The following is a 27,919-nucleotide window of genomic DNA, read 5'->3' as shown; positions in this document are numbered from 1 at the left end:
GCTACCCAGGCGCCCTACACCTTGTGTTTTGATCGCAAGGCAGGATCTAAAACAAATCAAAACCAGAATTCTCAGATTTATCCTGATGGCACTCACCCTGGGACTAATTAAAGAAACGGACAATCTATACATATAAGTTAGGAAATAGGCAACAGGAGGCGCAGACTATGAGGTTTACTATGTTCGACAAAGGGAAAAATAGGAAGATAAGGGAGGATGATCATAGGAATAGCATGAAGGAGTAAGACAAGGGAAAATACATTGGCCAGTATACATATTTCAACTTTTATGGTCAAAATCAGCACAGAAAGTAATCAGGAAAGTATAAAAGAGTATCAAAAGACCAATATAAAATAACCACATTATTTAAAAAATATGAAAATAACACCAAAACAGAAAGGAATGAGAATACCTAAGTAAGTTCCATTGGAAGAGCACAGAGACGAAAGAAATTTAGAAGTAGGTAGAGTCCTTTAGTAACTCTCTAAAGGAAACTCTCAGTTAGATGAAGATCGGCAATCTGAGGAGCAAAGCAAATCCAACTGTTAAATAAAAGGCCAGAAACCTTTGCTTCATATAGGAATGAGGCTGGGAAGAAAGTCCTATATTATAAACCAGACTTTTCTAGCACCAAACATCAAAGATGCCAAGAAGACAACTTAGTGGCCTTCTGGAAATTCAGAAGTTATAAAAACTTTCTCCTCTCTCATTTTCCTGGTGCCATCAGTTAGAATTCTCCTTGCCAGCAAGAGCATTCTTACCCACCTCTGACTTTTCTTAACACACCTCTCACTGGCTTTCTTTAGTTCTTTAGACACCAGTTTGCCAGACAGGTTTTGTTTTCTTTTGTTTTAAATCACTTAGGCTGGAGCCAACCAAGTTCCTTATCCTGGGTATTTTACGAGAATTCTGAAGTCAACCCTTCCAGTTATAAATTAATATCATGCCCTGTTGAGATTCCCTACAGAGCAAGACTTCATTTGTTCTGAAATAAATTCCAGTATGACTTACAATCAAACTTGCCTGATGTCCACTGTGTACTCTGAACAATTCTCTAATATGCCTCCTATATATTCATTTGCTCCACAGAAACTTTGAAGTTCCACACCCACTCTATTAAATTTCTCAAGGGAGTTCCAAGTTTTAATTCACTGGCCACCAAGGTTTAAGTGGAAGGAATGATACTTTTGAGAACCCTAAACAAATATTCTTTTTATTTACATGAAAGGTAACAGACAACTTGTGACATATGGATTAAATCGTATGATACTATAAAATGCAGCTGGCATGTGTAACCCTACCATAAAGGATAGGTGTTAATTATTTTGCTCAGTAGGTTAATTTTCCTGTTATTTAGTAGGATAAATCTTGGCCAATCTTACCCTGAGCTGGTTGGTTTGTGCTTCTGTTTCCAGATAAGCTGCTGTCCTTCGTTCCTCCATTACATGGTTCACTCTGGCCAGAAGCAGGGCATTCTCTGCTGCTGCTGACTTCACTTAGCCACTGCCGTCCATCACAACTTACTGAAGAATCTAACTGGCTCTGTTCCACTTCCTCTGAATTCAAACTTATATTACTAATTCCACCAAGGATTTCATTATGCTCTTTATCACTTGAACTAGAGCATTCACTATCAATTGTAATACATGGAGATGGAAAAGACATTAAGTCTGCTTTCATGAAATTTTCGTCTTTTTCATTGTCAACTTCTATTTTAGACCCACAAGTATCTGTTTCATAGGTTTGTGAGGTATCAAAAGTCCAACCCTGAGCTTCCCAATACTGAAATTGTTCCAAATAATACCAATAAAGTTGACTATAATGTTGTTCCCATTCCTCCTTTGTATCAGGAATGTTCCAAGGTTCAGAACACAGTGTCTGATCTGAATGTTTTTCTTGCCAGCTTTGCCATAATAGTCCTCCACCATATTCATTCCAATACTTTTCCCATTTTTCTGTGATTTCCAGCTTTGGAGATAATATATTTTCAACAGGAAGATTTTCAGTTTCAATGTCTTTTTTGGTTTGAATTTTACATGTCTTGGTGCTCTCATACTGTTCAACTGAAGATGGATCGTCTGAAGCCAAAATGTCATCTTCTTCATATTCTTGTCTCCAAGATTCTCTCATAATTTCATCTAAGTACTTCTTTTGATGTTTTTTCTTTTTCTTTTTTATTTTAACTTTATTTCTAGTATTCATAGACACCTACATAAGATAAATAACTTAAGTTTGAAATCACCTCATAAACTATAAGAGAAAGAGAATCCAAGTCTATTTTAAGCATTAAATTAAATAATATACCATCAAACTCCCGTCCTGGGTTTTTGGTTATACAAACAAGTTAATCTTACTATTTATGTTTCCAGGAGGAGGAAAAATGACACATGGACATATATCAAAACTTGCCATTTTAATTAATTTATAAATATGTACATTTAAAAAGAGGGGGAATGCACTAATTAATGAATATGTTAGATTTGCGATAAAAAAATTCTTTGTAGTATCTTCTGAAGAAAATTAAGAAATAGAAATATAAGTAACTTACCTCAAAATTCTTATGTGCAGATATCCCACCAAACTGAAGTGGTAGTCCCATACTTCTCATGAGTTCAGCCTCAGAATCAAGTTCACTTTCATCTAGGCCTAAGCCTTTACTGTCATGTGACTCTGCAGTGCCACATTCCTCCTCTTCTGTAGCTTGGTCTCCTACAGACAGCATTTGTTAGCTTCATCTTAGAGACAATGCAGATGCAGGTTTTATCATTCTCATTTTATCTTTTAAAGCTTTATTTATTTATTTATTTATTTATTTATTTATTTATCTGAGAGAGAGTGAGAGAGCAAGCACACATGTGCACAAGCCCACAAGAACAGGGGGAGGGGCAGAGGAAGAGGGAAACAGGCAGAATCCCCTCTGAGCAGGGAGCCCAACACAGGGCTCGATCCCAGGACCCTGAGATCATGACCTGATCATGACCTGAGCCAAAATCAAGAGCTGGACGATCAAACAACTGAGCCACCCAGGCGCCCCTCATCCTCATTTTAAAGAGGAACCTGAGACCCAGAGTTTTGCGAATGTTACCACTTTTAAGGGGTAATACACACTAGTGAAAAAATAGCCAATTAAGAATCAGGAGACAACTTCTAGTCTGGCTCTGCCTGCTACCAGCTGCCTGTTCAACTTACACTTACTGAGCATCTCCACTGAGCTGTGCACCGTGCAAAGTACTGAGGATATAAGAGGAAACATGGCAGAATAACCACAGGGAAAACACTTACATTTTCACATTCCTTATATGCAGTATTACTAGACTAGATCAGTGAATTTAAAATGATGATTTATGAAGTTACTTTAGGAGCTAGTAATAATAAGAGAGGTGAAAAGTATGTCTTTAGGCCCCTCATGGATATTTCAATCACAACTGGGATTTATATTCTGTGACTCTGTGAGAGAGATGATTTAATGAAAGCGTTCTACTATTAAAAGTCTGAAATCCACTGAACTGGAAGATCCTTTCAAACTCCGATTCTCCCAGAAAATCTGTTTTATTATAACAAAACAATTTTACCTTTATACTAATACAGTTATATAAAAGTGCATCACACCATTAATTGGACAAATGCCATTCAAATGCTCCATTAACCATTTAAAATGTGAGATAAATATCACTTTATACATTAGCATACTCAATTAGGGCTGAGCTGCACTCCAGCTAAATGATCGTAGCCATACAAGAGTGAATCTTACAAAGCAAAAATGGGGACTGTAAAGAAGAGGAATCTTCTGTGTATAAATTCTAAAACAAAGAGGGGGAAAAAAGATATCTACCTGAATAATAAAGGGGATTCCACTCACCACTCCATTCAATGAACTTATGAAAGTTCAGGAGAGAGCAAATAGGAAAAATAAATGTGCTAAGTTTTATGTTCCTTTCATGGTATGCATACTTTATGTTCAGGAGCCTGGTGTCCAAAGAAACCTTATTTGTACATTGCACTGAAATACAAACCAAACATTTCATTCAGTGATCAACTGAAGAAAGTGATTTGTTCAAACTCATGCTAGTTTTCCCTCTATCTAGAGCAACAAAAAAGATCTGTGTGGAAAGAACAAGTGGGGTCATAGAGGAAGTCTGAGAGAGAGCAAGACAGTTTTCAGGTAACCAGGTGAGACTCAAAGTACATAACAAATTCTATTTGTTATTTGGAAAGTTAACCCAGATTGTGGCCTCTTTACTTCAGGCAGAAGACTACGGATGTTCACTTGGCATTTATCCTGAATAATTTATCTATATAATTGTTAAAGTATCTAAATAAGGAGATCATTAGACTGAGGTGGCTTGAAGGCCTTTGAGCCAGAATCAAAGCACTCAAAGCTAAGAAAATAACACTTAAGAACAACTAATCACAAACAGCTAACTAGGCTTCCCCAAATGAGGTCACTGCTTTAGGCACAGCCAATCAATTTCCTTGCTTTGCTTCTACAGCTTCTCTATAAAAACCTCTCCCCTAACTCCTGTCCTGGAGTGGTGCTCCTGTCTGGGAGCTGGCACTGCCCGAGTTGCACAGATGTAAGCTCAAATAAACTCCTGAAAAATTTAATGTGCCTCTGTTTATCTTCCAACACAATGAAATTATGCGAAAAAACAGTATGTTCTCTACTTTTCAAAGCTTCAAATTTTAGCTTGCTCCTATCTAATGGCAACAACTCAGGAAGGAATGCTATATAGAGCAAAAGAGTCCTCAAGTCCATACAGGAGCTAGCTACAGAAAAAGAAAAGATGTGCTTTGATAGTGATTCTAAAGCCATGTTATAATAAAAAATGAAGACTGTCTATGATTACTGGTTGTCATTTATATTTTATGCCAACAAATATAGTATTATAGCAAATTATATTTAAAATCAATACACTATTAGTTACTTTGAGCAAAAAAAAGGGCCGTATCGTTTTATACTGTATTACCTGCATTATCGCCATTGCCTTTGACATAGTAGCCTTTTAATCCCAAATTGCACAACTTCCGATCCCTACAAAACAAATTAAACAGTGAATATTGAAATAAATTATAAACTTGAGAAAAAAACAAGTTTGGGGCAGCACAGGTTAATTAAAACGGTTAAGGAACAGAAAAGCAATCTGCTAATACATTTTCCTCATCTATAATGTACAGGTAATAATACATATCTCATAAAGTTGTTATAAGGACAGTATATGTAAAATGTTTAATATATATCACATGGGAAGGATTTACAACTACTAATTATTAAAATTAAATGGCAGCTCTGGTATGGGGGAAGAATCGATCTTTTTACATGAACAATGAAGTGTTCTCTAAATTTGCTGTAAGAAGTGAGCATAAAAGTGGGAAGATTTATCTTACACATATATAAGTCCACACACAGATCCTACTCCATTTGCAAACAGGCCAAGTTATCATTGCCTAGTAGACAAGATATTTATGGTCTAAGCAAAGGCCATTTTAAAGACAAACCCCAAAGAAATTCTTAAATATTTTATCAAACTGAAACATAAATAAAAACAATTCAGCCTCAACAATTTTAAATTTTATCTGTCTATCTATCTATCTATCTATCTATCTATCTATCTATCTATCTAAGCTCTAAGCCCAATATGGGGCTTAAACTCATGACCCTGAGATGGCAGAGTCGTATGCTCCACCGAGTGAGCCAGCCAGCCATTCCAGTCTCAACAATTTTTTTAAAAAGTGAACGATTAAACTTTTTTTACATATCTACTTCTACATTTTTTCTCTATCTGCTAAGATTGGAAATTACTTAGCCCAAATACACTTAACACTTAAAAAAAAAGAAATTTTGCTATTATCTTTCTACCATTAAATTCAGCTGTAATAAACTCCATCAGAAGTGCCATAATAAGGCTATCTTCAAGTATTAGCTAATACTATTTTTCTAATGGAGCCACAATAAATTCAACAAAATAAAATTCTTGTATACTTGATATATTTCACTATCCTGTTTATTTTTTGATACTTTATAGAACATTAAGTAGGTGATGACTCATAGCAGGATAGTTAACAGGCCCGCAGATAAAGCGCAAATGTGCTTTGGCAGCATGCCCACTGACCCCCACAAAAACTGGACAATAGAGAGGTGGTTGGGGTGGTGGGGGGATCAGCAGCTGCACAGAGGACATCAGTGGTGTGCCCACCAGCACCCACAGATATGGGGCAGTAGATCTCATTAAGGCTGCAAGACTGGTTACATTGAGCAAATAAGTAAATATATTGAGGATGATGATAGCCAAGATTTTCTACACACATACATGTATTTATGTATGTATGTAAAATAAAGATATATCCTGACTAACTGTGTCTGCTGAGAGAGTGTAGAGGCAATGAAAACTCAGGAGCAATGAACATAAAGAGCACCCAAGTCTTGGTTTTGGAACACTATACTCTGCTAAAAGGAACCAAGGTACCTTGGAGAAATGGCAGCTCCAGGTTAAGAACGGACTGTAAACGATAAGCCTGAGTCACCTTCTGCGCCAGAAGGTTAGTTAGGAGGATGTCAAAGAATGCCAGGGACATGTCAAAATGATACACAAGCCTCCTCAAAGGGCCCATACCAGCTAAAACTGAGATAATTACGAACATCAAAATGAGAGTAATAAAACAGAACTTATTAATAAACGAATAATCCAGAGTCCATGTTAATGTAAATGAAGGAGTAAACAAATACATGGGGAGAGAAGGGAAGATGCTCCATACCGAATGCCAACTAATAAAAGTAGAATGACAGAGACAGAGAATCGCTCTTTAGTAACCTTCAGAGGCAACTGATTCAGGCAGAACAGGGTACTAGTAACACTGGAGTACTTTCCTCCCAAATACTAATACATACAAAGGGAACCACTGTGCCTTTACAGAGGAGACAGCTATGAGACTGCAATATGATTAGGTAACGGAGGTCAATGTCACCAGTGGTGGAATGGGTCCACAGCAAGTGACTGAAATGATGCAGAGCCAAATACAGGATCATTTCTGTAGCATTCCTGCCAAGAAGGCATGGCTCAGCTCCGTTCCTACTGAAATGTCAGATAGACCCAGGTTAAGGAAGGTCAGCACCAAAGGTAAAGTCTGCATTTTTTAAAAGTTGAGGCCATTGTAGGGAGGGAAAGGGTGAGGAAATTTTCCAGAGGAGGAACTGACAAGTCATAAGTAAACATAAGAGGAACTACGTGGAACTCTGAATCAGAAAGAAAAGAGACACTGCTGGGAAAGTTGGGGAAATGTGAACCCACTACAGTGGCTATGAAAGACAATACACTTGTTTTAGGGAAATACACAATGGAGTATTTAGGAGTGATGGGGAATCATATGTGTAGCTTGCTCTCAAATGGTTCAGAAAAAGACTAAATATTGTTTCCAGGGGAGGAGGGGGGCACACACGTATGTCTGTGTGTATGCAGAGGGAGAGATGGATCAAATGCAGTTAACTGTTAACACTAGGTGAATCAGGAAGAGGGAAATATGAGAGTTCTTTGACTTATTTTTGTTTTTTTGTTTTTAAGTTTGAACCCATTCTTTACTCCTCTCCTGACCTACTTTTGCAAGTATGAAATTATTTTAAAATGATTTACTAAAAAAAAAGCAAAAAAACCCCACAAAAAAATTAAATAAAGCCTGTTATTTATAGCACAAACAACTTTATAACAAAAATCTACTACTCCATCATTTCAGTATTTTCCTATGTTCTATTCTAGGCTTTATACATAATAACACAAAATTTTATGTAACTGTAATCATAGTGTAGGTATTTTATATTCAGATGTTAATTAACACAAGGTGTTTTTTCATGTTACTACTGAACCATTATAAAGATTATTTTTAAGAGCTCCATTAAATCATGTTTACATGTTTTCTTCATATATGTAACATATAGAAAACTGAATGTGCAGATGAAATAGAATTATTATTCTAGAGCTCATAAAACAGTATGTTAATATAATTTCCTCAGATAATAAAAATGAGTTATGATATTAAGTTCTATTTCCTGCCTTTGAGGAGAGGTGTACAATAACCTTACTCAGTATGAAAATCAATTCAATACTGAGAAGGTATTAGGCACCTATGCTAATGCTCATTTTCTGTTTCTGCTACATGGACTATTTTTTCAGTTTAATAATTATTCTAGAATTTTGCTATCAATCAATCTGTTTTAAGACTGTGAAACAAACAAACAAGACTGTGAAACAGACCTTTTCTCTACCTGCAAAGTAGGGTTATACTAACAAGCCTCTGAAATTCCAGCATGTCTCCAAGTCACAAAGACCCTCAAATGACTACTGGAAATAATTCCAAGATGGCGTTCTTTTCGTTCTAAAGGGTTATAATTTTCCTGAGCATTAAATGATCTAAAGGAAAAAGCCATTCTTTTCTCTTTACCTATTTTGGCTCTAAGTTTTAAGAATATGTATGAAATTATCTGAAATTTAAAGGATGAATGTTTTAGTTCAAAAAGACGAAGTTCAAAGTAATTGGTGATTTATATGGCAATTAAATTGTGTTTTAAATAAAGTTGCTTTAATTGAAATCTAGTAGCAAGCATATTGTTTTGTAGGGGTCCGGCCTGACAATTTTTCTCAACTTTTTCTATTTTATTTTATTTTTTAAAAGATTTTATTTATTTATTTGACAGAGAGAGAGAGAGACAGCCAGCAAGAGGGGAAACACAAGCAGAGGGAGTGGGAGAGGAAGAAGCAGGCTCCCAGCAGAGGAGCCTGATGGGGGGCTCCATACCAGGACCCCGGGATAACGTCCTGAGCCGAAGGCAAACGCTTAACGAAGGCAAACGCTTAACAACTGAGCCACCCAGGCGCCCCAACTTTTTCCATTTTATAACATATATTCTCCTTCTCTTCTTTTTGGAAAAGAGGCTTCATGAAGACAGCCCCAAAACTCAACCCAGCTTCAGGCTAAGAACTAAGTATGTAGCCTTGGCTTTCTTTTGCTTTTTATACAGTGCTGCTTGTTGCTCCCTCCAGCTCAAATATACCCCAATTTACTTCCACTCTTCAGACCTCTTTTCAAATGCTACTTCCTCCAAGAAATCTCTGTGATCTGTGGAGAAGGTTAGGTTTTTGCTATCATATATAACTGTACTTCTCTCATACAACTGTAATTAGCTAAACAGCTACATAACAATTGTCTTAATATTGATCTCCTTTGCTAGAAAGTAAACTCAAAGGGTGTAGGGACGGGCTGTGTCTTGTACCCCAGTGCCTACCAGTGTAGCTAATACAAGGAAGCACAAAAAGCATTTGTTGAATTGCATACATGCATGCATGTATACAAAGATGACAATACTTTTTAAATTAAAGTGTTTGATTTCCTTTTGGATTGCTTTTCCGATTACTCCACAAAAACACAATGACAAACAGTAAGAACTGCTTCAAACTTAAAATCTACTACAGTAAACTATATTACAAGTCTAGCACATAATCAGCCTGTGAGATAACTGGGGTAGATATACCTGTTTTAGGGATGAAAAAAAAAGATTCAAGTGGCTAAACTCACACACCTAATATAAAGAAAGCCATCCCTAGAGTCCCATTCTTTGGTCAGTTTTTTTCCTATCCACTGGCTATCTTCCACGCAGGGCAATGTTTACCCCAAACACATATATTCCAAAAATACAGCTCAAAAACTGATGCAATTAGCGTTAAGTCTTTTATCTCAGGTAACTAGAAATTCTATTTAAGCGCATCTGCGCTTTAATAAAACTTAAAGTTTTCAAAAATGTTAACCCACCGAAGTTACTCATCTGAAAGTCTTCAACTTGTGATGTCACAGCCACTAAGATTTCATTTTACATTTCGCTTCCCCCGATTTTTAAATGTCCCCTCATTAAAACGAAATAAATCAGCTACCACATTTTTTCACAACAGCCTACAAAGTACATTTGCTCTTTTACTTAATGGCAATCGGCGACCTCTCCGTGAAGCCCGACTTTTTTTTTCTGAAACATCACCCTGCCCAAGAGTCTTACACTCCGGCCGTGGATCCCAATGTCAAGTAGTTTGCGAGGCCTACAATTCTGGGAAATAACTGTGCTAGAGATGAAGCACACGTTTTTACTTACTCCACAAATGCCCTGGAGCAGAGGCAAAGGATCTTATAATCCTCTTCTAGGTCTTCAATGAAGAGAAACATTTCGGCCACGCGGCTCCACTTCTCGCAACACATTTTACTACCTCAGTGCAGGAAGCTCTGCGGGAAACGGCACCGAACAGGGCTTCCCGGCCTCTGCTCGGTTCCTGGAGACCCAAAGAATGTCTCCCCGGCGCGCCGCGAGGGGACATCAAGGGTTAGGAACGGGCCCGGGGCCGCTCGAGCCTGTAGCGGGCTGAGGAGCCCCCGCCGGAAGTGGCTCCGGGCGCCCACGGGAAGGGGCGGGGCGATGGCAGGTGTCACACTCAAAGCCGTCCGGCCTGCAGCCGCCGTTTGTCTTTTTCTTCCCAGGTTGCTCGGGGGTGAAATCGGTGGCTGAAATTTCTCCTCTTCCCTCAGTCGCTGAGCCAACGAAGAGCTCCCGCCGCTGCTCGAGGGTGAGGGCGAGCCGCTTCTGCCCCTCCCGCCCGAGGTGCGTCGGTTCTCATCTTGGCCTCCTCGAGCTCCTCCCCTCCGGGCGCACCGCTCCGCGTCAGTCGCGCGGGGCTCAGAGCGGCCAAGGCCGCATGTCTAGTCTCCGTGGGGCAGCCCGGGAGTCCACGGCGCGGGCGGGCGGGCTGGGCTTCCCGCCGCACTCGGTGTAAGCTCGCGCACCGGCGTGGCTGGGATGGGTGATCCTGCCTGGGTCACAACGAGTCCATTCACTCCGCCGCTCATCCCCCCTCGCGCTCAGAAACCTCGTTTCGTCTCAACTTGGGCGGCGGGGCGAGGTGTCAGAACCTCGGCAGAGGCCTCTGGGCTTGCCCGGTGACCTCTCTTTCCAGGATCCGAATCGAGCCTCAAGTACTCGGGCGGCCGCAGGATAAGTGGCTAAGAAGGCTTCCAGACAAGTCAGGCTTGGAATCCGGGTTTGATGATCCATTGCTACCTGTGTGATCCGGGCAAGCGACTTAACCCTTCTGAGGCACCTCGTGATCCTCTGTAAAATAGGAATGACGAATAGTCCCTGCTTCCTAGGGCTGCTGGAAGGACTAAATGAAACTGTGTATATCAGATCTCTTTTATGCTCTTAATAGTTTTAGTGGGTACCTACTTTGTACGCGGCAGACACTGCGTTGGTCCCTGGGGTTGGCAGCCTGTAGAGCAGGTCTCTGTCCTCAAGCTGCTGATGCGTGAGAAAAATACGTCTGCAGTTAACCGGGATCCCGGAAACTGGAACACCACGGCTAGATTTGAGAAAGGCAGTTCGTATTTGGTGTGTGGTAGTCGTTGAGACTGTCCAGGCAGCTTCCTCAAAAAAGCAAGTTCCAACTTGAAGGCGGTTGGAGCATTTCAGTACTTGGTTGTGCTATTAATGCCCAAATGGCATTGTTATTTCTTTAGAAGGTACAACAACTGAGGTGAAATCCGGATATTTTAGACAGTCCCTAATATTTCGGTCGCGTTTACTATTGGATGGAAATAGAAGACTAATTTTCAAATGAAATGTTTATTTCCACATCCTTACTGCTGTCTTACTTTGATGTCCGAGATATGCTCATTTTAGTGACTCAAGGTAAGAGTGTTGCACAGTTGCAGCTACCCCAGTATAGATGTGCCACATTTGGATGATGAGGATAGGTTAAGAAAAAAAGGTAGAAAGTAATCATCAGAGTGGAAGATTTTAGCTAGAAGTCGAAGGACATTCTGGGGTTTTAAAAAAACTTAAAAAGTAGCTCATAATAGAACCTAAAGTGTAAAGCTTGAAATCTAAAAGGTATTGTTTTAAAGATAAAATGATTAGGTTTGCCAGATATATTTATTTAATTTCTATTAGATAAAGCTACATTTGGTTTGAAGTAGAATGCTTATTCACTAAAACTGAGTCCTAACCCCCCTGTTAAACAATTACTAAAAATGCAGGGAGGAAAAGGGATAATTAATTTTATTTCCGTGAGCATTTAATTTAATTGGTATTTTCAATGTATCTTCAGTATGGCTTATATACTAAAAGTAAAAATGGATCTGCTGCCATCCATGGCACTAAAAGTCCTAATGATGGGTGTTTAAAAATAGATTTATTTCCTTAAGGTTTTCTAGAAAACAAAAAATCCTCTGTTCTGCTTTATTAGTTTTTGAAATACCTTTATTTTAAAATGTTTAAAGTCAATTACAGTAAATGTTCCTCATGATCAATATCAACATGGTGATATTTTCTTTATATATGATGCACAGGACTGTGTTTAATTGTAGATTTTTTTTTTTTTTTTTTGATAAGAAGTGACCTGGAGTTTTGGGAATTAAAATATTGTATCTCCTCCAAAACATCTTTTAACAATTATAGTTTTTAATTGGATTAAAATAAATTGGTAAGGAGTCAAATATAGCCTATGGTAAATTGGAGGGGGAGAAGGGCTGGGCAGAAGTAGAGGGAAGAGAGAGATTGCAATCTTAATATTTTCAGCCTTTCTGTGAGAGAGAGAGAGAGAGAGGGAGGGAGATAGTAAAGAAAGTGTAATGAAAACCAGAGTAGGAAGTAGGAGAACTGGGTTTTAATTTTGGCCCTTGGTTCTTCACTGAATTTAGTAACTTTGGGCAAATCAACTTGGCTTTCTCTTTTTAACTGGTTTCTGCAAAATTAAGAGATTGCATTCATTAAATTCTAAAGCCATGCTCTCATATTATCAAAAGTATTTTGCAACTCAAAATCTTGTTATTCAGACTCTTCCGATAGTTTTTTAGTGGCAAGTTCTAGGGCACTGTCTTGGTCCACATCTTTTGTCAAAGATTTGAATGAACACAGGTAAGGTCTATCTTTATGTAGCTTGTAATTTGTTAGGTGCCTACTATGTGCCAGACATTATTATTCTAAGTGCTTCACATATGTTTTCTCATATGATTTTGTTTACCGATGTGTCCCTAGGTGTTTAGAATAGTGTCAAGCACAAATTATTTGTTTAGTAAGCATGTTGAGTAAATGAATTAATAACCCAATGATTCTTGTCTGAGCCGTGCCCTTTCTTATACATTGTATTCTGTCCCCTCTGGCCTAGTCAAGGACTGGTCCCAACAATTATTCCTCTTCTGCATTATGTGTTTCTTACCTCCCACTGACGCAGTACCATTGGTATTAAAGACTGCTATGTTTTCTTTCATCTTAAAACAATAACAGACTTGGCCTACATTCCTCCTTAGATACTCACCCATTTCTCTTTTCCTTTTTGCATCAGCATTCCTCTGAAGAGTGTCCATATTTGCTGTTTCCAATTCATTTCCTCTCACTTTTTCATGAATTTACTCTACCTGACTTTCATCCCCACTGTATCAAAATAGTTCGTAATTATCAGGGTTTGTCATTGTCTCTGTGTTGTAAAACCCAGTGATCCGTGATCATTTCTTAGACCTCTCTGCATCATTTTAAACAGCTGAATACTCCTTTCTTCTTGAACACTTTGTTACTTTGACATACAGGGTGCCACTCCTGGAAGGGAAATGCTGGTTCCTCATAGTTTTCCCAATTTCTACAATGTTGAGTGCCCCAAGGCTCAGTCCTGGGGACTCTTTTTTTATTTTATATTTCTTCTCTGAAAGGATCTTTTTTAGTTTCATGGTTTTCATACAATCTATATGTTGCCAATTCCCAGATATATTTCTCCAAACCTGATATTCCTGCTAGTCTCTATGACCAGCTGCCTATATTTAAGGTCTTCATTGGGATGTCTACTAGAATCTTAACATGTTCAGAACTGAATTCCTGATCTCTATCCCACTCCCAAACCTGTTCTTCCTGTAACTCTCATCTTTTCACAAGCAAGCTAATAATGATGACAATGCTAGCAATACTTACTTAGTGCTTATATAGTGGTGGGTACTCTTCCAAGCTTTTTTTTAAAAACATATATTCTTCACAACAGTCTTAGTAGATGGGTACTGTTATTATCCCCACTTTACAGATGGAGAGACTGAGGCAGACTTGATAAGTAACTTGCCTAGGTCACAGTAAGTGGCAGAGTCTCCTGGAATACAGACCCACCTTGCCAAAAAACCGTGTAGTCAACCCAGACTTCTTTCTCTCACGCGTTCTACATCCATTCATCAACAATTCTTTTTGGCTCTATCTTCAGAGTATATCCAGAAATTGATCATCTCTTACAGATCTTCACTCTGTCACCCTTGTCCAAGCCACTTTCATCACTCATTTTCAATTATTGCCTGAACTTCCGATTTGTTCCCTGTGCAGTGTATTCTCAACACTGCAGTCATTTAAAACCCAAGTTAGGCAGTTTCACTCTTCTGGTGCCTTCTTCATCTCACTTAAGATAAAAACAGGCCTACAAAATTCTGCAGTGCTACCCCTCTGCCCATTTCTGACAGCTCTCCCTATCGCTCTTCCTTAGCCTGCTTCCTTGCTGCTCCTCAGACCTCACCAAGCACACACCCTTTGTATTTACTTTTGTTTTAGCCAGGAGTTCTCCTCCAAATACCCACATAGTTTGTTCCTCACTTCCTCAGGTCTCTGCTCAAGTGTACCTTTCAAAGAGTCCTTCCCAGGCTACTGCATATACCATAGCAACCCCCCTCCTACCCTCTTGCCTGCTATAGACCTCCATTTTCCTCTTACCCTGCTGTGTATTTTTCTCCATAGTACCTATCATCTAATGTAGTGTATATACTATTATATCCCAGTTTTACAGATCTTAGCGAGCTGAGGTACAGGTGAGTTACTGTACATGCTCTTCTCAACATCAAACAAATAGAGTCAGTCACGGGGAGTGACCTGAGTGGTGAAAGGTTATGAAACTAGGGTCTGAGGAGTGGTTGAAAGAATTAAGGGTTCTGACCAGAAAAATGGGATTTTGCAGCTTATCATCCCTTTGTTGAAACTTAAGTTTGTCTAATGGAAGAGGTTCTGTGGTATAGAACTAGGTCCGGTAGGGAAAAGTTACAGTGAGGTGAGTATGTGGAAGATCTTTTTAGTAGTTCAATGGATGGTTTTGAAGGTGGAGTCGGACACATTTTGAGTTTTCTGTTCTGGAAAGTTTTAAATCAAAATTGAGGATGCCCATTTTGGAGGAGGTTCTTGCATGCAGCAGTGGGCCACTGTTCAGGAACTACTTATGAAGATACCCATGTAACCCCACTGACCGGATGCCTCCCTATGCACTGTCCCTCTTTGCTGTACTGTGTTTGTATTGTGTTTGTTTGATAAATCAGAGTGTAATTGAGGATAAGCAGTATAGTTCTATTACCGATTTGAGTGGGGGGAAAGTACTAAAGGTTTTAAAATCGCAAGGTGTTATGATCATATTAAAATCAGAAATGAGACTAGATTATTAGGGCAATTGTATAAGCAGTAGGGTCAGATCATCAAAATGATTGGTTTTTTTAGGCCTAGGAAAAGCTCCTGTTAACATATTTGAGAGGCTGTCGTAAATTTTAATTTATTAACAATATTTAAAATCTCTTTTTCTGTTGAGGTGTAATTCACCATAACATTGACCATTTTAAAATGTACAACTTCATGGTTTTTAGGGTATTCCCAAGGTTGTACAACCATCACTACTATGTAATTCTGGAACCTTTTCTTTATTCCCAGAAGACACCTCTGTTTCCATTAGCAGCCGCTTGTCTTGTCCCCTCCCCCAGTCCCTGGCAGCCACTTACCTTTCTGTCTCTATTGATTTAGCCTATTCTGGGTATTTCATATAAATGGAATCATACAGAATGTGGCCTTTAGTGTCTGGCTTTTTTTATCTAGTATGTTTTCAAGGTTCATGCCTATTGTAGCATGAACCATTACCTCTTTCCTTCTTATGGCTGAATAATATTCTGTTGTAGGGGTGGAGCACATTTTGTTTATCCATTCATCAGTTGATGAATATTTGTGTTGTTTTCACTTTTTGGCCCTTAGGAGTAGTTTCACTATCAACATTCGTACACAAATTTTTGTGTGAATGCATGTTTTCAGTTTTCTGGGATATATACCTAGGAGTAAAATTGTTGGGTCATAAGGTAACTCTGTGTTTAACGTATTTCCACAGTGGTTGCACATTTTACATTCCCACCAGCAATGTGTGAAGGTTCTAATTTTTCCACATCACTTTTTTCCATTTTTGTGATTCCAGCCATCCCAGTGGGGGAAGCTCTCATTTTAAAAATAGTAAGTTTCGCTATGTTTATGTTGCCTTGTAAATATTCAAACCCTGATACATTATAGGGGTTCAAGTCTTTAGATGGATTGATGAGAATATGATATAAAGCCCACATCATTGTGTGGTGACAGATGGCAGCTACACTTGTGGTGAGCACAGCATAACATATAGAATTGTCAAATTACTATGTTGTACACCTGTAATGAACTTGGCATTATGTGTCAACTATACTTCAGTAAAAAAAATAAACAAAGCCCAGACTGTGGGCTTAATGTGTGTTGTGTTTACCTTCTGTTACCATAGCAGTCCTACATTTCTCACAAGTAAATGCTATTGGTTACAAGGAAATTAAATTAGACTAAATCTTCCATCCCTGGAGGACTAAGTCAAAGTGTATGCTCTGTTAATAAGTCAGTCAGCAAGACAGTCTTGGCATAAAGACAACATATAACTGCTCTTGTATATCTGCCTCTCCCTCTCCCTCTATTCCTTTCTTTATTTACTCATTTCCTGTCTATAAAGGGTTTGAGATGGTTTTCATAAAGATTATGTAGCATGGAATAATGACAAAATATCTCTAAGAATAGAATCAGAACCAGGGAAGATATGAATGAAAGAAGGAAATCTTGTGTAGGAGAACATGATCATAAGAGCTAATGTAATTATATCCTTGAATATCATATTGACATAGCTTATTATCTGGCAAAGTTACTGAAAATAGACATGGTCAGTTACACATTTTACCTTCATACTTTTTCTCCAAAGAAGCAAAGGTTGTTATAGCTCTGAATTTTAAAAAACGTCTCAGGTGGGGCTTTATGTAATGGAAACAAATGGTGTATAGAGCTGTCCTCATTAAAGCATTGGTAACAGTATAATTTTAAACTGTGATACACTAGTGAGGGGGTATAATATTTGTCACATATTTGTGAATGTTTCTTCCTATTAATTTTATGGACACTTTAGGTATTAATAATTATCTTTTTTTAATCATATTTTTCTTCCATTTGTATACTGTTTTCCAGAACATATGCACTGAAGCTTGGAACAAGATATTTACCTAATTTCTGGTAAGTTAAGTGACTGGTTTAGAGATAAATGATATGAAATAATTGTATGGCTATAGTTTCAGTCATTGATCACTTCAGAGAAATTGTAGTGACTGTAAGATAAAATGACAGTGATAAATTTTTATTATTGCATAGTGTTAAAAGAATAGTGGATTTTTTTGTAAACCTGCTTGTAAAAGCTAGTAGCCAAAAATGTATATCACCATTTCCTAAAGAATTGGGTTACCTTTATTAAATTAAATATTGATGCTTTCTTTTGTGAGGAACAGTTATCTCAACATAACCTAGTTTAAGATAGAAACATTCAGTATGATCCACTTAAGATGTAAGTCAGATTATTAAGATCAATCCGAAACTTCATTCTTCATCAGGTTTATTTTTCTCTTTCAATTATAGCTTGTGAGTTATTTCAAAAGCTAAACCTGACATGCTTCATGAGCATGCAAATGAAACCTTATAATTTTCACATTGAAGTCTGCAACAAAGTTAACCATTAACAATCTACTCATTTTTGGTATTAAGAAATGATTCTGTGTAGTGTTTATGTAGACTAAAACATTTAACTTTTCAGCTGTGAAAAGAATAACATTGGATTATTTTTCCTTCTAGTGGCCAAATTAAAGACCTACCATGACAATGAAGAAAGAGACTGAATTTGTCATTTTCACCTAAAGAAAAATGCTAGACAAAAATCAAACCTGTGGTGCAGGACAGGATTCTATGCCCTATATGACTTGTCTGATTCACATACTCGAAGAATGGTTTGGTGTGGAGCAGTTGGAGGACTATTTGAATTTTGCAAACTATCTCTTGTGGGTTTTTACACCACTAATACTTTTAATACTTCCTTACTTTACTATCTTTCTTCTCTATCTTACTATTATTTTCTTACACATCTATAAGAGGAAGAATGTATTAAAAGAAGCCTACTCTCATAATTTATGGGATGGCGCAAGGAAGACGGTGGCAACTCTTTGGGATGGACATGCAGCCGTTTGGCATGGTAAGCAAGATTACTTTGTGTGTGGCTGTTCAGGTGTGTGGCACTGAAACTGTATCATCATTCCATTTTATTGATTGATAGTGAAAAATATAAGGGATATTTACTATGTCCTTTTATCTCTTTGCATGCATTGTGTAGATATATGTCTTTCTTAAAATGAGTTTTCCAAACACATTAGTTTCCATTAAACAAAGAACCATGCAACAGTGTAGCCTCTTACTATAACCTAAAATATTAGTTTATATGTGGGACATCTAAAAGACTAAGAAACTAATTAAAACTGTATAGAAACCTATTTTAAAAATGCTTTAACAATTTAGTATTTAATTCCATTTTGTTCAAAATAAGTTTGACTTTTCTAGTGTAGAGATTTTTAAGAAAATGAATATTAACTAATAATATTAAATATAATTTGTATACTGTAATTTACCCATTTTCTGTTTGATTCATTTCAGAGGTCACATGTCTCTTGAATAAATGAGATAGCAACAAGTACCTTTCCAGGATATTCATTCTTTTCTTTATCATTTGAGAGATTGTGTTGTTCTACATTTAATGATTGGTGGTTCTTTGGCTAACATGAAAATTGCCCTCTTGTGGCCTATTATCAAGGACTTGGTGTCTTTCTCTACCAATTTTTATCTTACTTGTTGGTCATTTTTGCGTTGGGACTATAAAAATACAGAGAATTCAGTAGGTATGTAACAAAGATGTACTTTCTATTTCATTTGGAGCATCAAAGTGGCATCACAGAAAGACACAGAAGCACAGATTTTGAAATAGATACCAGAGGATGTATACCATGGGACTACAAGGCTGCTATTAGCAAAGATCACCAGTGACATGCTTATTAGACCAATGTGTCATCATTTTAATACTACATGCAGTCTTATAAGTCTTTTTTGAGCACTTCTTATGCCATACACTGTTGAATGTTTAACATACATTCTTTTAAAACTTAGAATAAATTCGACATATTATCTCCATTTTACAGTTTTCCTGGGAGGAAGTTAAGGAACAGAGAGATTGTTATTTGCCCAAGACACACTAGGAAGTAGAGCCAGGATACAGTCTCAGATCTGTGCTGTGTGGTCAGTTTGTCCGAGGTTGGGGATTCAGGGTCAAAAGTAGTGGTATTCAGCAGGTTTGCAAACAGGAGCCATATGCCTTTGATGTAGTGAATTCTGAATATTACTCATTAATACTAGTGCTCTTGCCAGTCATTACAACTCTCATATCCTTTTATGGTTGTTTTACATGAGACAAGGTGATACTTCCTCATGTCACATGCGTACATCTGCAGAGACTGCATCTTTGTTGGCTTCTGTTGGTTCATTGTCTTTAATACAGTCACACACCACTTAAGTAACTTTGTTTCCAATACTGGTTGGGAATATGTATCCTCCCAAATATACACCCCCTATATTTCAGGATAATATATATCATAAGGAATTGCGTTTATTTATGTTTTAGGAGACATGATTTAATTTAGATAACTTCAAGCACTAAGTTTATTTTGTAGTAGAATATATAATTTTGAGGTGTTTTTATCTTTCCGAGGTATTTTTAAATATGCATTTATGGCTCGGAGGTAGTAAGATATATAGTTCTTAGCCTGTTTTAATTTTTTTCATGGTAACTTGACATTAGATTTTATTAGGATAAGTGATACTCTTTTAAAAGTGATTTTTCCTTATTCAGCCATAAAAAACGAGGAAATCCTGCCATTTACAAAGACACAGATGGACCTTGAAGGCATTATGCTAAGTGAGATAAGTCAGACAGAGAAAGACAAATACTGTATCATTTCACTTATATGTGGCATCTAAAAAAAAGAGAAAACCCAAACTCATTGAAAAAGAGGTCAGACTTACGGTTATCAGAGGCAGAGGATGGGAAAGGGGGATTGGAGGAGGCCGGTCAAAGGTACAAACTTTCAGTTATTAGATAAATAAGTTCTAGGGATGTAATGTACAACATGACTATAGCTAACACTGCTGTACAATATATAGTAAAGTTTTTAAGAGTAAATCCTTAGAGTTCTTATCACAAGGAGAAAAAATTTTTTTCTTTACTCTTCTTTTATCTATATGAGATGATGAATGTTAGTTGAACCTGCTGTGGTAATCATTTCACAATATATGTAATTCAAACCATCATGCTGTATGCCTTTAGCTTACACAGTGATACATACCAATTGTTTCTCAATAAAACTGGAAAAAGTAATCTTCTTTGCCCTGTTGTTTAGTGACATATATAAAAAGCATTTGTGTGCATATTTGGATTTTGTATTTGTATCAAATCAGTTTTTTTTTAAATCTTTTTTTTTTTTTTTAAAGATTTTATTTATTTATTTGACAGAGGGAGATAGCCAGAGAGAGAGGGAACACAAGCAGGGGGAGTAGGAGAGGAAGACGCAGGGTCCCAGCGGGAGAGCCTAATGTGGGGCTCGATCCTGTAACGCCGAGATCACGCCCTGAGCCGAAGGCAGACGCCCAACGACTGAGCCACCCAGGCGCCCCTGTATCAAATCGGTTTTAATTCATGCTTTTTAAAGAATCTTCAGAGGAATTTTTCAACTAATAAAATGTTCATTGTAAGAAAATGTGGCAAAAAAACATAAGAAAAATGATGGTCACCTAAAATTTACTATTGGAATTGCTGGTGTGTTTATAATTTTTTATATGTGTTGCCAACTAGTATTTTTCATGTCACTAAGCCTTAGTGACTTCTAATGACTACATGGAACTCTGTGAATCTTATAATGAATTTAGTCAGTTATCTGTTGAACCATCATTTACTTATAATTTGTTCACTGTAAGTATCTTTGTATAAGAATCTGTCCAGCATTTTCTGTTTTGAAGTTGTATTTTATGTCATACCGTATATAATTTAAGTGCTCTGTCATTTTTCAAAAAATTCTGTGATTCTTACTTGCTGCATAACATAATGCCTAGTGTAAATTGGGAAATATTAATTTGATGTTTCTTAAATACCTACATTTCTAGGCAGTTTGCTTGGTGGTAGGTCAATGAAATCCCTACCCTCAAGTTAGCTTTTAAAATATTAAAAATTTTGACTTATTTTTCAAAAAACATTATACCTAGAAAATATGAATATTTTTAAAAGCTGGACTCATAATATTTAATATTTCCCCTGAAAATTAATAGAGTCAGGGAGAGTCCTCAGGAAGATACCAAGATAATTTTGAGAAAAGTAAAAACTATATATTTTAGCACAACTGTGAAGATAATGAAGACTGTAACTTTCACCTTAGGGAGGTAAGGAATATTTCATTTGGGGGCTTTTAGTTGTTTGTTTTTTTAAAGATTTTATTTATTTATTTGAGAGAGAGAGAGAGAGAGAGAGAGCACGATCAGGGAGGAGGGGCAGAGGGAGAGGGAGAGGCAGACTCCCCACTGAGCAGGGAGCCCAATGTGGGACTCAATCCTAGGACACTGAGATCACGACCTGAGCCGAAGGCAGACACTTAACTGAGTCAGCTGGGCGCCTCTTAGTTGTTTGTTTTATCTTGTTTTATTTTGTGTTTGTTTTACAAGGGAAATTTCCTTCATTGTCTGAAAATTTGTATGCTTACCTAATGCCATCTTTAAATTCATTGGCAGTACAATATTTTTGAAAAATACGATGGTTTGATTAAGTAGGCTGATCATACGGTTTATTATTTATGTTACTGAGTTTTTTTTTAAATGGACCATAATAGCACAAACTCAGCTTTCTTTTACTTTATATTTTATTATTATTTCATAAAGAAATGGATACATTTTATTCACTAAAATGGTCCTATAAATTAAACGGTATGTAGCAAAGTCTATGGGAAAATTAAATTGAGGTATTAAGAGACATTCCCTCTCTACTTCAGTTGGAAAAGCATTTCCTTTAACCTCTTCTGTCTTCTATTGAGTGAGGGACTGCCTGAGCTTCAAACCAGGTTCTCTCCGACTACTGGCTGGTGGCCTTGACAAGTTACCTAACTTCTTTTTCCACTTCCCCCTCTCCTTTCTCCTCCCTGCCTTTTGTAACAATTATGATTATTTTTAAACTTCGTTTTTTTTTTTAAATTTAGAATTACAGAGTAATTTTATAATTAAATTAAATAGTACCAAGATTCCTGCTTATTTTTCACCCAGCTGCCCCAAATGTTAACATCTTACATAACCATTTCTACAGTTACTGACTTAATAGTGGTAGAATACCGTTAACTAAACTACAGGTCTTACTCAAATCTTACCAGTTTTATCACCAGTGTCCTTGTACCAGAGTCCCATGCTGCCTTTGGTTGCCATGTCTCCTCCCGTCTATGGTGCTTATTTAGTTAGGTGTTCTGTTTTGTTTTGCTTTGTTGTGTGTGTCTTTTATGACTTTCACAGTTTTGAAGAGGACTGTTCAATTATTTGTTAGACTCTCAGTTTAGATCTGATGTTTTCCATAATTAGACTTAAGTTTCATATTTATGCCTATTTGACAAGAATACCACAAAAATGATGATGTGTCCTTCTCAGTGCATTTTTTCAGAGGTTCATGATGTTGGTATGTCTTATTACTGGTGATACTGACTTTGATTATGTGGCTAAGGAGATGTCTCTGGGTTTCTCCACCATAAGGTTGCTATTTTTTACTTTGTAATTGATAAATATCTTGGGGGAACCACTTAAAACTATGTAAGTAACCTTTCTCCTGAAACAAGATACTTAATGTTTTTGAACCTCATTTTTCTCTTCTAGAAAATGGGTTGTTGTAAGGATTCAGTGAAATTTCATGTAAAGTAGTATTTAGCATAATTTCTATTACAAACTACGTGTTTAATGTTAGCTATCATAATTGTAGAGCACCTTTTTTTTAAAGATGTATTTATTTATCTTAGAGAGCGAGAGCACATGCAAGCAGGGGGAGGGGCAGTGGGAGAGAGAGAGAGAGAGAAGGAGAGAATCTCAAGCAGACTTCCCACTGAGTGTGGAGCCCAACCCAGGGCTCCATCTCACGACCCCGAGATCATGAGCTGAGCTGAAATCAAGAGTTGAACGCTTAACCAGTTGAGCCACCCAGGCACCCAGAGAGCATCTTTCTCCAATAATTTGGAAGGCACCAAAATACATTGTATCTTGATCATTATTAAATTCAACTTAACATACCTACTATGTTCAGAGTCCCTAGTATTTTCAAGAAATTTTTTAGGCCATCAAATTTTTTACTATTATTTCTAGTAAGAAATGCATTTTGCTACCCAGTATACACACAAATGTATATATATACTAGTTCATGAATAGTATATGTACTTTCTGCAGTGATCTGTTTTCTTTTCTTTTTTTTTTTTTTAAAGATTTTATTTATTTATGTGACAGAGAGAAAGCCAGCGAGAGAGGGAACACAAGCAGGGGGAGTGGGAGAGGAAGAAGCAGGCTCCCAGCGGAGGAGCCTGATGTGGGGCTCGATCCCAGATCGCCGGGATCACGCCCTGAGCCGAAGGCAGACGCTTAACGACTGCGCTACCCAGGCGCCCCTGTTTTATTTTCTATTCTACTTTCTTATTTAAAAAGAAAAGTGTTCATAACTCACCAAAGTGATTTCAAAACTCACTAATAGATCGCAACCAGCTTTTACAAATCACAGATGTAGCTTAGCATGGACGTATCTGTAGTACAAGTTGTGGTATGGGGCGAGAGCACAGATTGGAGTTAGACAGATGTGGGTTTACACCTTGGCCCCACCACTGTGTGACATGGGCCCAGGGCCCAAATACTCAAAATCTGCTCTGCCCTCCCTGGATAGTGGTTGGATGGAGAGTGACAATTAATTGCCCTTTTGATTACTTTCTCTGAGCTTGTATTGCTCATCAGATCCCCTAAGATTGGTGTACTATAGGCAGGAGATGATAGGACTGCACTTTGAAACTAACATTGGGAAGAGGGAGGGATAGATTTAAGAGGGTTTGGAGGTAAAATGTAGAGGACTTGGTGACTGGTAAATATGGAGTTTTGAGGGAGGAAGAGCTAAAGTGCCCTAAAATTTCTACTTTTTTTTTTTTTTTTAAAGATTTACTAATTTATAAGAGAGAGAGAGAGAGAGCGGGGCGGGGGGGAAGCAGAGGGAGAGAAACCCAAGCGGACTCCATGCTGAGTGCGGAGCCTGGCGCCGGGCTCCATCCTATGACTCTGAAATCATGACCCAAGCCGAAATCAAGAGTCGGACGCTCAACCAACTGGGCCACCCAGGCACCCCTAAAGTTTCTACTGCTAGACAGGGAAACATTGGACAGGAAGCATTCCATTTAGAGGCAGTGACATGCATGGAAGCGCAAAGATGGGAAAGTATTTTTAGTGAGCCACCATTTGTCTATATATTTTATGAAAGAATCTGACTAATAACACATGATAGGCAATTGGGCTTTAAAGGCCTTGAAAATTTTGAACTGGAGTGTCTACTGATGCTTTCTGACCAGTGACTGGTATATTACATCTGTGTTTTAAGAGTGACCATGTTAAATAATATTTGGACTTCATGTTTATTGCCACTGTGGAAAACCATAGTTTTTGTCAGTAATTGAATTAACTGAATGTTTCTGCTTTCAACCAGATGATTTGGTGTTACATAAGTACAATTATTTATTTATTTATTTTTTTAATATTCTGGAAAGCAAGAAGGAACCTCAGGAATATTCTGTGTAGTATCCTTCAAACAGGTATTTCTTATTTCTCAAAAAATTTATCTGATGAGACAGTTGATTCTTTTGGTAACTTGAGACCGCCTCAGTGATTGTTCTGTAGAGCTTAAAAGTAAATCCAATTAGTTGAATTAGAACTACGTAATTGGAAAGAAATGTTGAAAGTATACATAATGTCGAAATACCATTAAATTCAATTTTTAAAAACATTCTTTTAAGTCCGTTTGAGATATTACCAAGTACTTTCTTCTTTCAATACTAGAATCCCAGTTACCACACTCACTTTCATCTGTCTGGTGAAGACATTATAAACTACTTCAAAAAGGAATTTTCTGCTCTAAAATTTATACTAAAGTTTTTATTATTCAAGTTTGTTTCTTAGCAAATCAAATGGGGATACACTTAAGGAAAGAAACAGATAGTTTCGGATTTTCATATTCTGGACTTTCCCTTTTTCTCTTATACATGAACGGTGGGCTTCTTTGGACAGCTGTTCTGTGTGAGGCAGTATGGCTTTTCAGGCTTCCTTTTCTTTTCTGCTCTAGTCATTGAGATTTCCTTCCTTCTTAGCTTCCTTTTACTTTGATCCTACCTCTGCCCTTGGCCTCTAAATGTGTGTTTTTCCCCCTTGTTTTGGGGGTGTTTTTTGGAGAAAGATTTCTACATTTTTATTTAATTGAGTGAATTGAAGTATAAACCAAAGTTGGTGTTTCTTTTATGACATGAAAAAATAGTAATAGCAAGAACAATTTCTGTATCACTTTATGATTTTCTTCCTTTTTAAAAACTGAGATATAATTAACATCATATTTCAGGTGTACAACATAGTGATTTCGTATTTGTATATATGTGAAATAATCACCACAATAAGTAGCTAAAATACATCATCATACATAGTGACAGAAAATTTTTTTGCTTGTGATGAGGACTTTTAAGATTTATTCTCTGAGCAACTTTCAAATGTATAAAACAGTATTTTACTATAGTCACCATACTGTACATTATATTACCATGACTTATTTATTTTATAACTAAAGTTTATATCTTTTGACCCCCCTTTTGCCCATCCCCATCTCCTGCCTCTAGTGACCTCCACTCCATTCTCTGTATCTTTTTTTTTTTTAAAGTCCTCATATAAGTGAGATCATATGGTATTTATCTTTTTCTTTCTGACTTATTTTATTTAGCACGTGCCCTCAAGGTCCATCCATGTCCCAGATGGTGTAAGATACTGTTCTTTTTTTATAGGTGGATGGTATTCCATTGTATGTGTATATGCTGTATCTTTATCTGTTCATCCATTCATGGACACTTACGTAATGTTTTTGTATCTTGGCTATTGGAAATAATGCTTTAGAGTGAACATGGGGCTGCAGATCTCTTTTTGAATTAGTGTTTTTGTTTTCTTTGGGTAAATACCCAGAAGTGGAATTGGTCGATGGTGTGGATAGTTCTTTTTTTAACTTTCTGAGGATCCTGCATAGTAGTTGCACTAATTTACATTCACACCAACAGTGCACGGGGGTTCCCTTTTCTCCGTATCCTTGCCAACACTTGTTATTTTTTGACTTTTTGGTAATAACTATTGTAACAGATATGAGGTGATAGCTCATTGTGGCTTTGATTTGCACTTCCCTGATGATTAGTGATGTTGAGCATCTTTCACATACTGGTTGGCCATCTGTATATCTTTGGAAAAATGTCTAGATTCTCTGTCCATTTTTTAAAGGGATTGTTTGTTTTTTTGCTATTTTTGAGTTGTAGGAGTTCTTTGTGTTTTGTATATTAACTGTTTATCAGCTCTGTCATTTGCAAATATCTTCTCCCTTTCAGTAGGTTGCCTTTTCATTTTGTTGATGGTTTCCTTTGCTTTGCAGAACCTTTTAGTTTGATACAGTCCCATTTGTATATCTTAGTTTTTGTTGCCTTTGATTTTGGAATCAGATTTAAAAAACCATTCCCAAGTCTGATGTCTGGGAGCTTACTGCCCATGTTTTCTAGGAGTTCTGTGATTTCAGGTCTTAACATTAAAATCTTTAATCCATTTTGAGTAAATTTTTGTGTATAAGGAAGATAGTAGTCTAGTTTTATTCTTTTGAATGTGACCATCCAGTTTTCCCAACACTGTTTACTGAAGACACTGTTCTTTCCCCATTGCATATTCTTGGCTCTATTGTCAAAAATTAATTGACCATATATGTGTGCGTTTATTTCTGGGCTTTCTGTTCTGTCCTGTTGATCTGTGTGTCTGTTTTTATTTCAATACCATACTGTTTTGATTACTATAGCTTTGTAATAGAGTTTGAAATCAGGGCACATGATGCCTGCAGCTTTGTTCTTTCTCATGATTGCTTTGTCTCTTTGGGATCTTGTGTGGTTTCATACAAATGTTTAGGATTGCTTGTTCCAATTCTGTGAAAAATGCCATTGAAATTTTGATAGGAATTGTATTGAATCTGTAGATTGCTTTGGCTGGTATGGACATTTTAACGATAGTAATTCTTCCAATCCATGAGCATAGAATGTCATTCCATTTATTTGTATCTTCTTCAGTTTCTTTCATTAATATCTTCTAGTGTTCAGTATATAGGTCTTTTACCTCCTTGGTTAAATTTATTCCAGATATTTTATTCTTTTTCATGCAATCTTGTATGAGATTATTTTCTTAATCTCTCTTTTTGATAGTTATTAGTGTACAGAAACATAACAGATTTCTGTATATTGATTTTGTGTCCTGCAACTTCACTGAATTTGTTTATTCTAACAGTTTTTTGATGGAGTCTTTAGGGTTTTCTGTGTAGAATATCATGTCATCTGTAAATACTTACAGTTTTACTCCTTCCTTTCCATTTTGGATGCCTTTTATTTCTTTTTCTTG

The 27,919-nt window shown here is 37.1% G+C and overlaps 2 protein-coding genes across 8 annotated transcripts in view; one reads left to right on the top strand and one right to left on the bottom strand.

Moving 5' to 3' along the window:
• Window positions 1–10,437, bottom strand: part of TGS1 (trimethylguanosine synthase 1) — a 40,121-nt gene extending 29,684 nt beyond the window's left edge. The window contains exons 1-4 of the mRNA XM_026516464.4: window positions 10,127–10,437; window positions 4,968–5,032; window positions 2,549–2,709; window positions 1,383–2,208 (exon numbers count right to left, since the gene is read on the bottom strand). Coding sequence (XP_026372249.2) covers window positions 1,383–2,208; window positions 2,549–2,709; window positions 4,968–5,032; window positions 10,127–10,230 — 1,156 coding nt within the window. The 5' untranslated portion in view covers window positions 10,231–10,437. The remainder of the gene's footprint in view (window positions 1–1,382; window positions 2,209–2,548; window positions 2,710–4,967; window positions 5,033–10,126) is intronic.
• The window catches only part of TMEM68 (transmembrane protein 68), a 44,898-nt gene continuing 27,407 nt past the window's right edge, over window positions 10,429–27,919 (top strand). For 2 of the 7 annotated variants that reach the window (XR_008957756.1, XM_044390385.3), the window contains exons 1-3: window positions 10,462–10,627; window positions 17,312–17,356; window positions 17,966–18,359. Coding sequence is in view for 6 of the 7 variants with exons in the window: in XM_044390385.3 (XP_044246320.1) it covers window positions 18,035–18,359 (325 nt within the window). In the remaining variant the exon portion in view is untranslated. Of the gene's footprint in view, window positions 10,628–10,694; window positions 11,711–16,175; window positions 16,295–17,311; window positions 17,357–17,965; window positions 18,360–27,919 lie in introns of those variants that run through there. The other 5 variants (XM_026516468.4, XM_026516466.3, XM_057307763.1 and 2 more) reach the window with 5 other exon arrangements.

Source organism: Ursus arctos, unplaced genomic scaffold, assembly GCF_023065955.2.
Source record: "Ursus arctos isolate Adak ecotype North America unplaced genomic scaffold, UrsArc2.0 scaffold_6, whole genome shotgun sequence".
Taxonomy (NCBI): domain Eukaryota; kingdom Metazoa; phylum Chordata; class Mammalia; order Carnivora; family Ursidae; genus Ursus; species Ursus arctos.
Note: the sequence above shows the minus strand (reverse complement) of the source record. Positions and strands in the feature narration are given on the sequence as shown.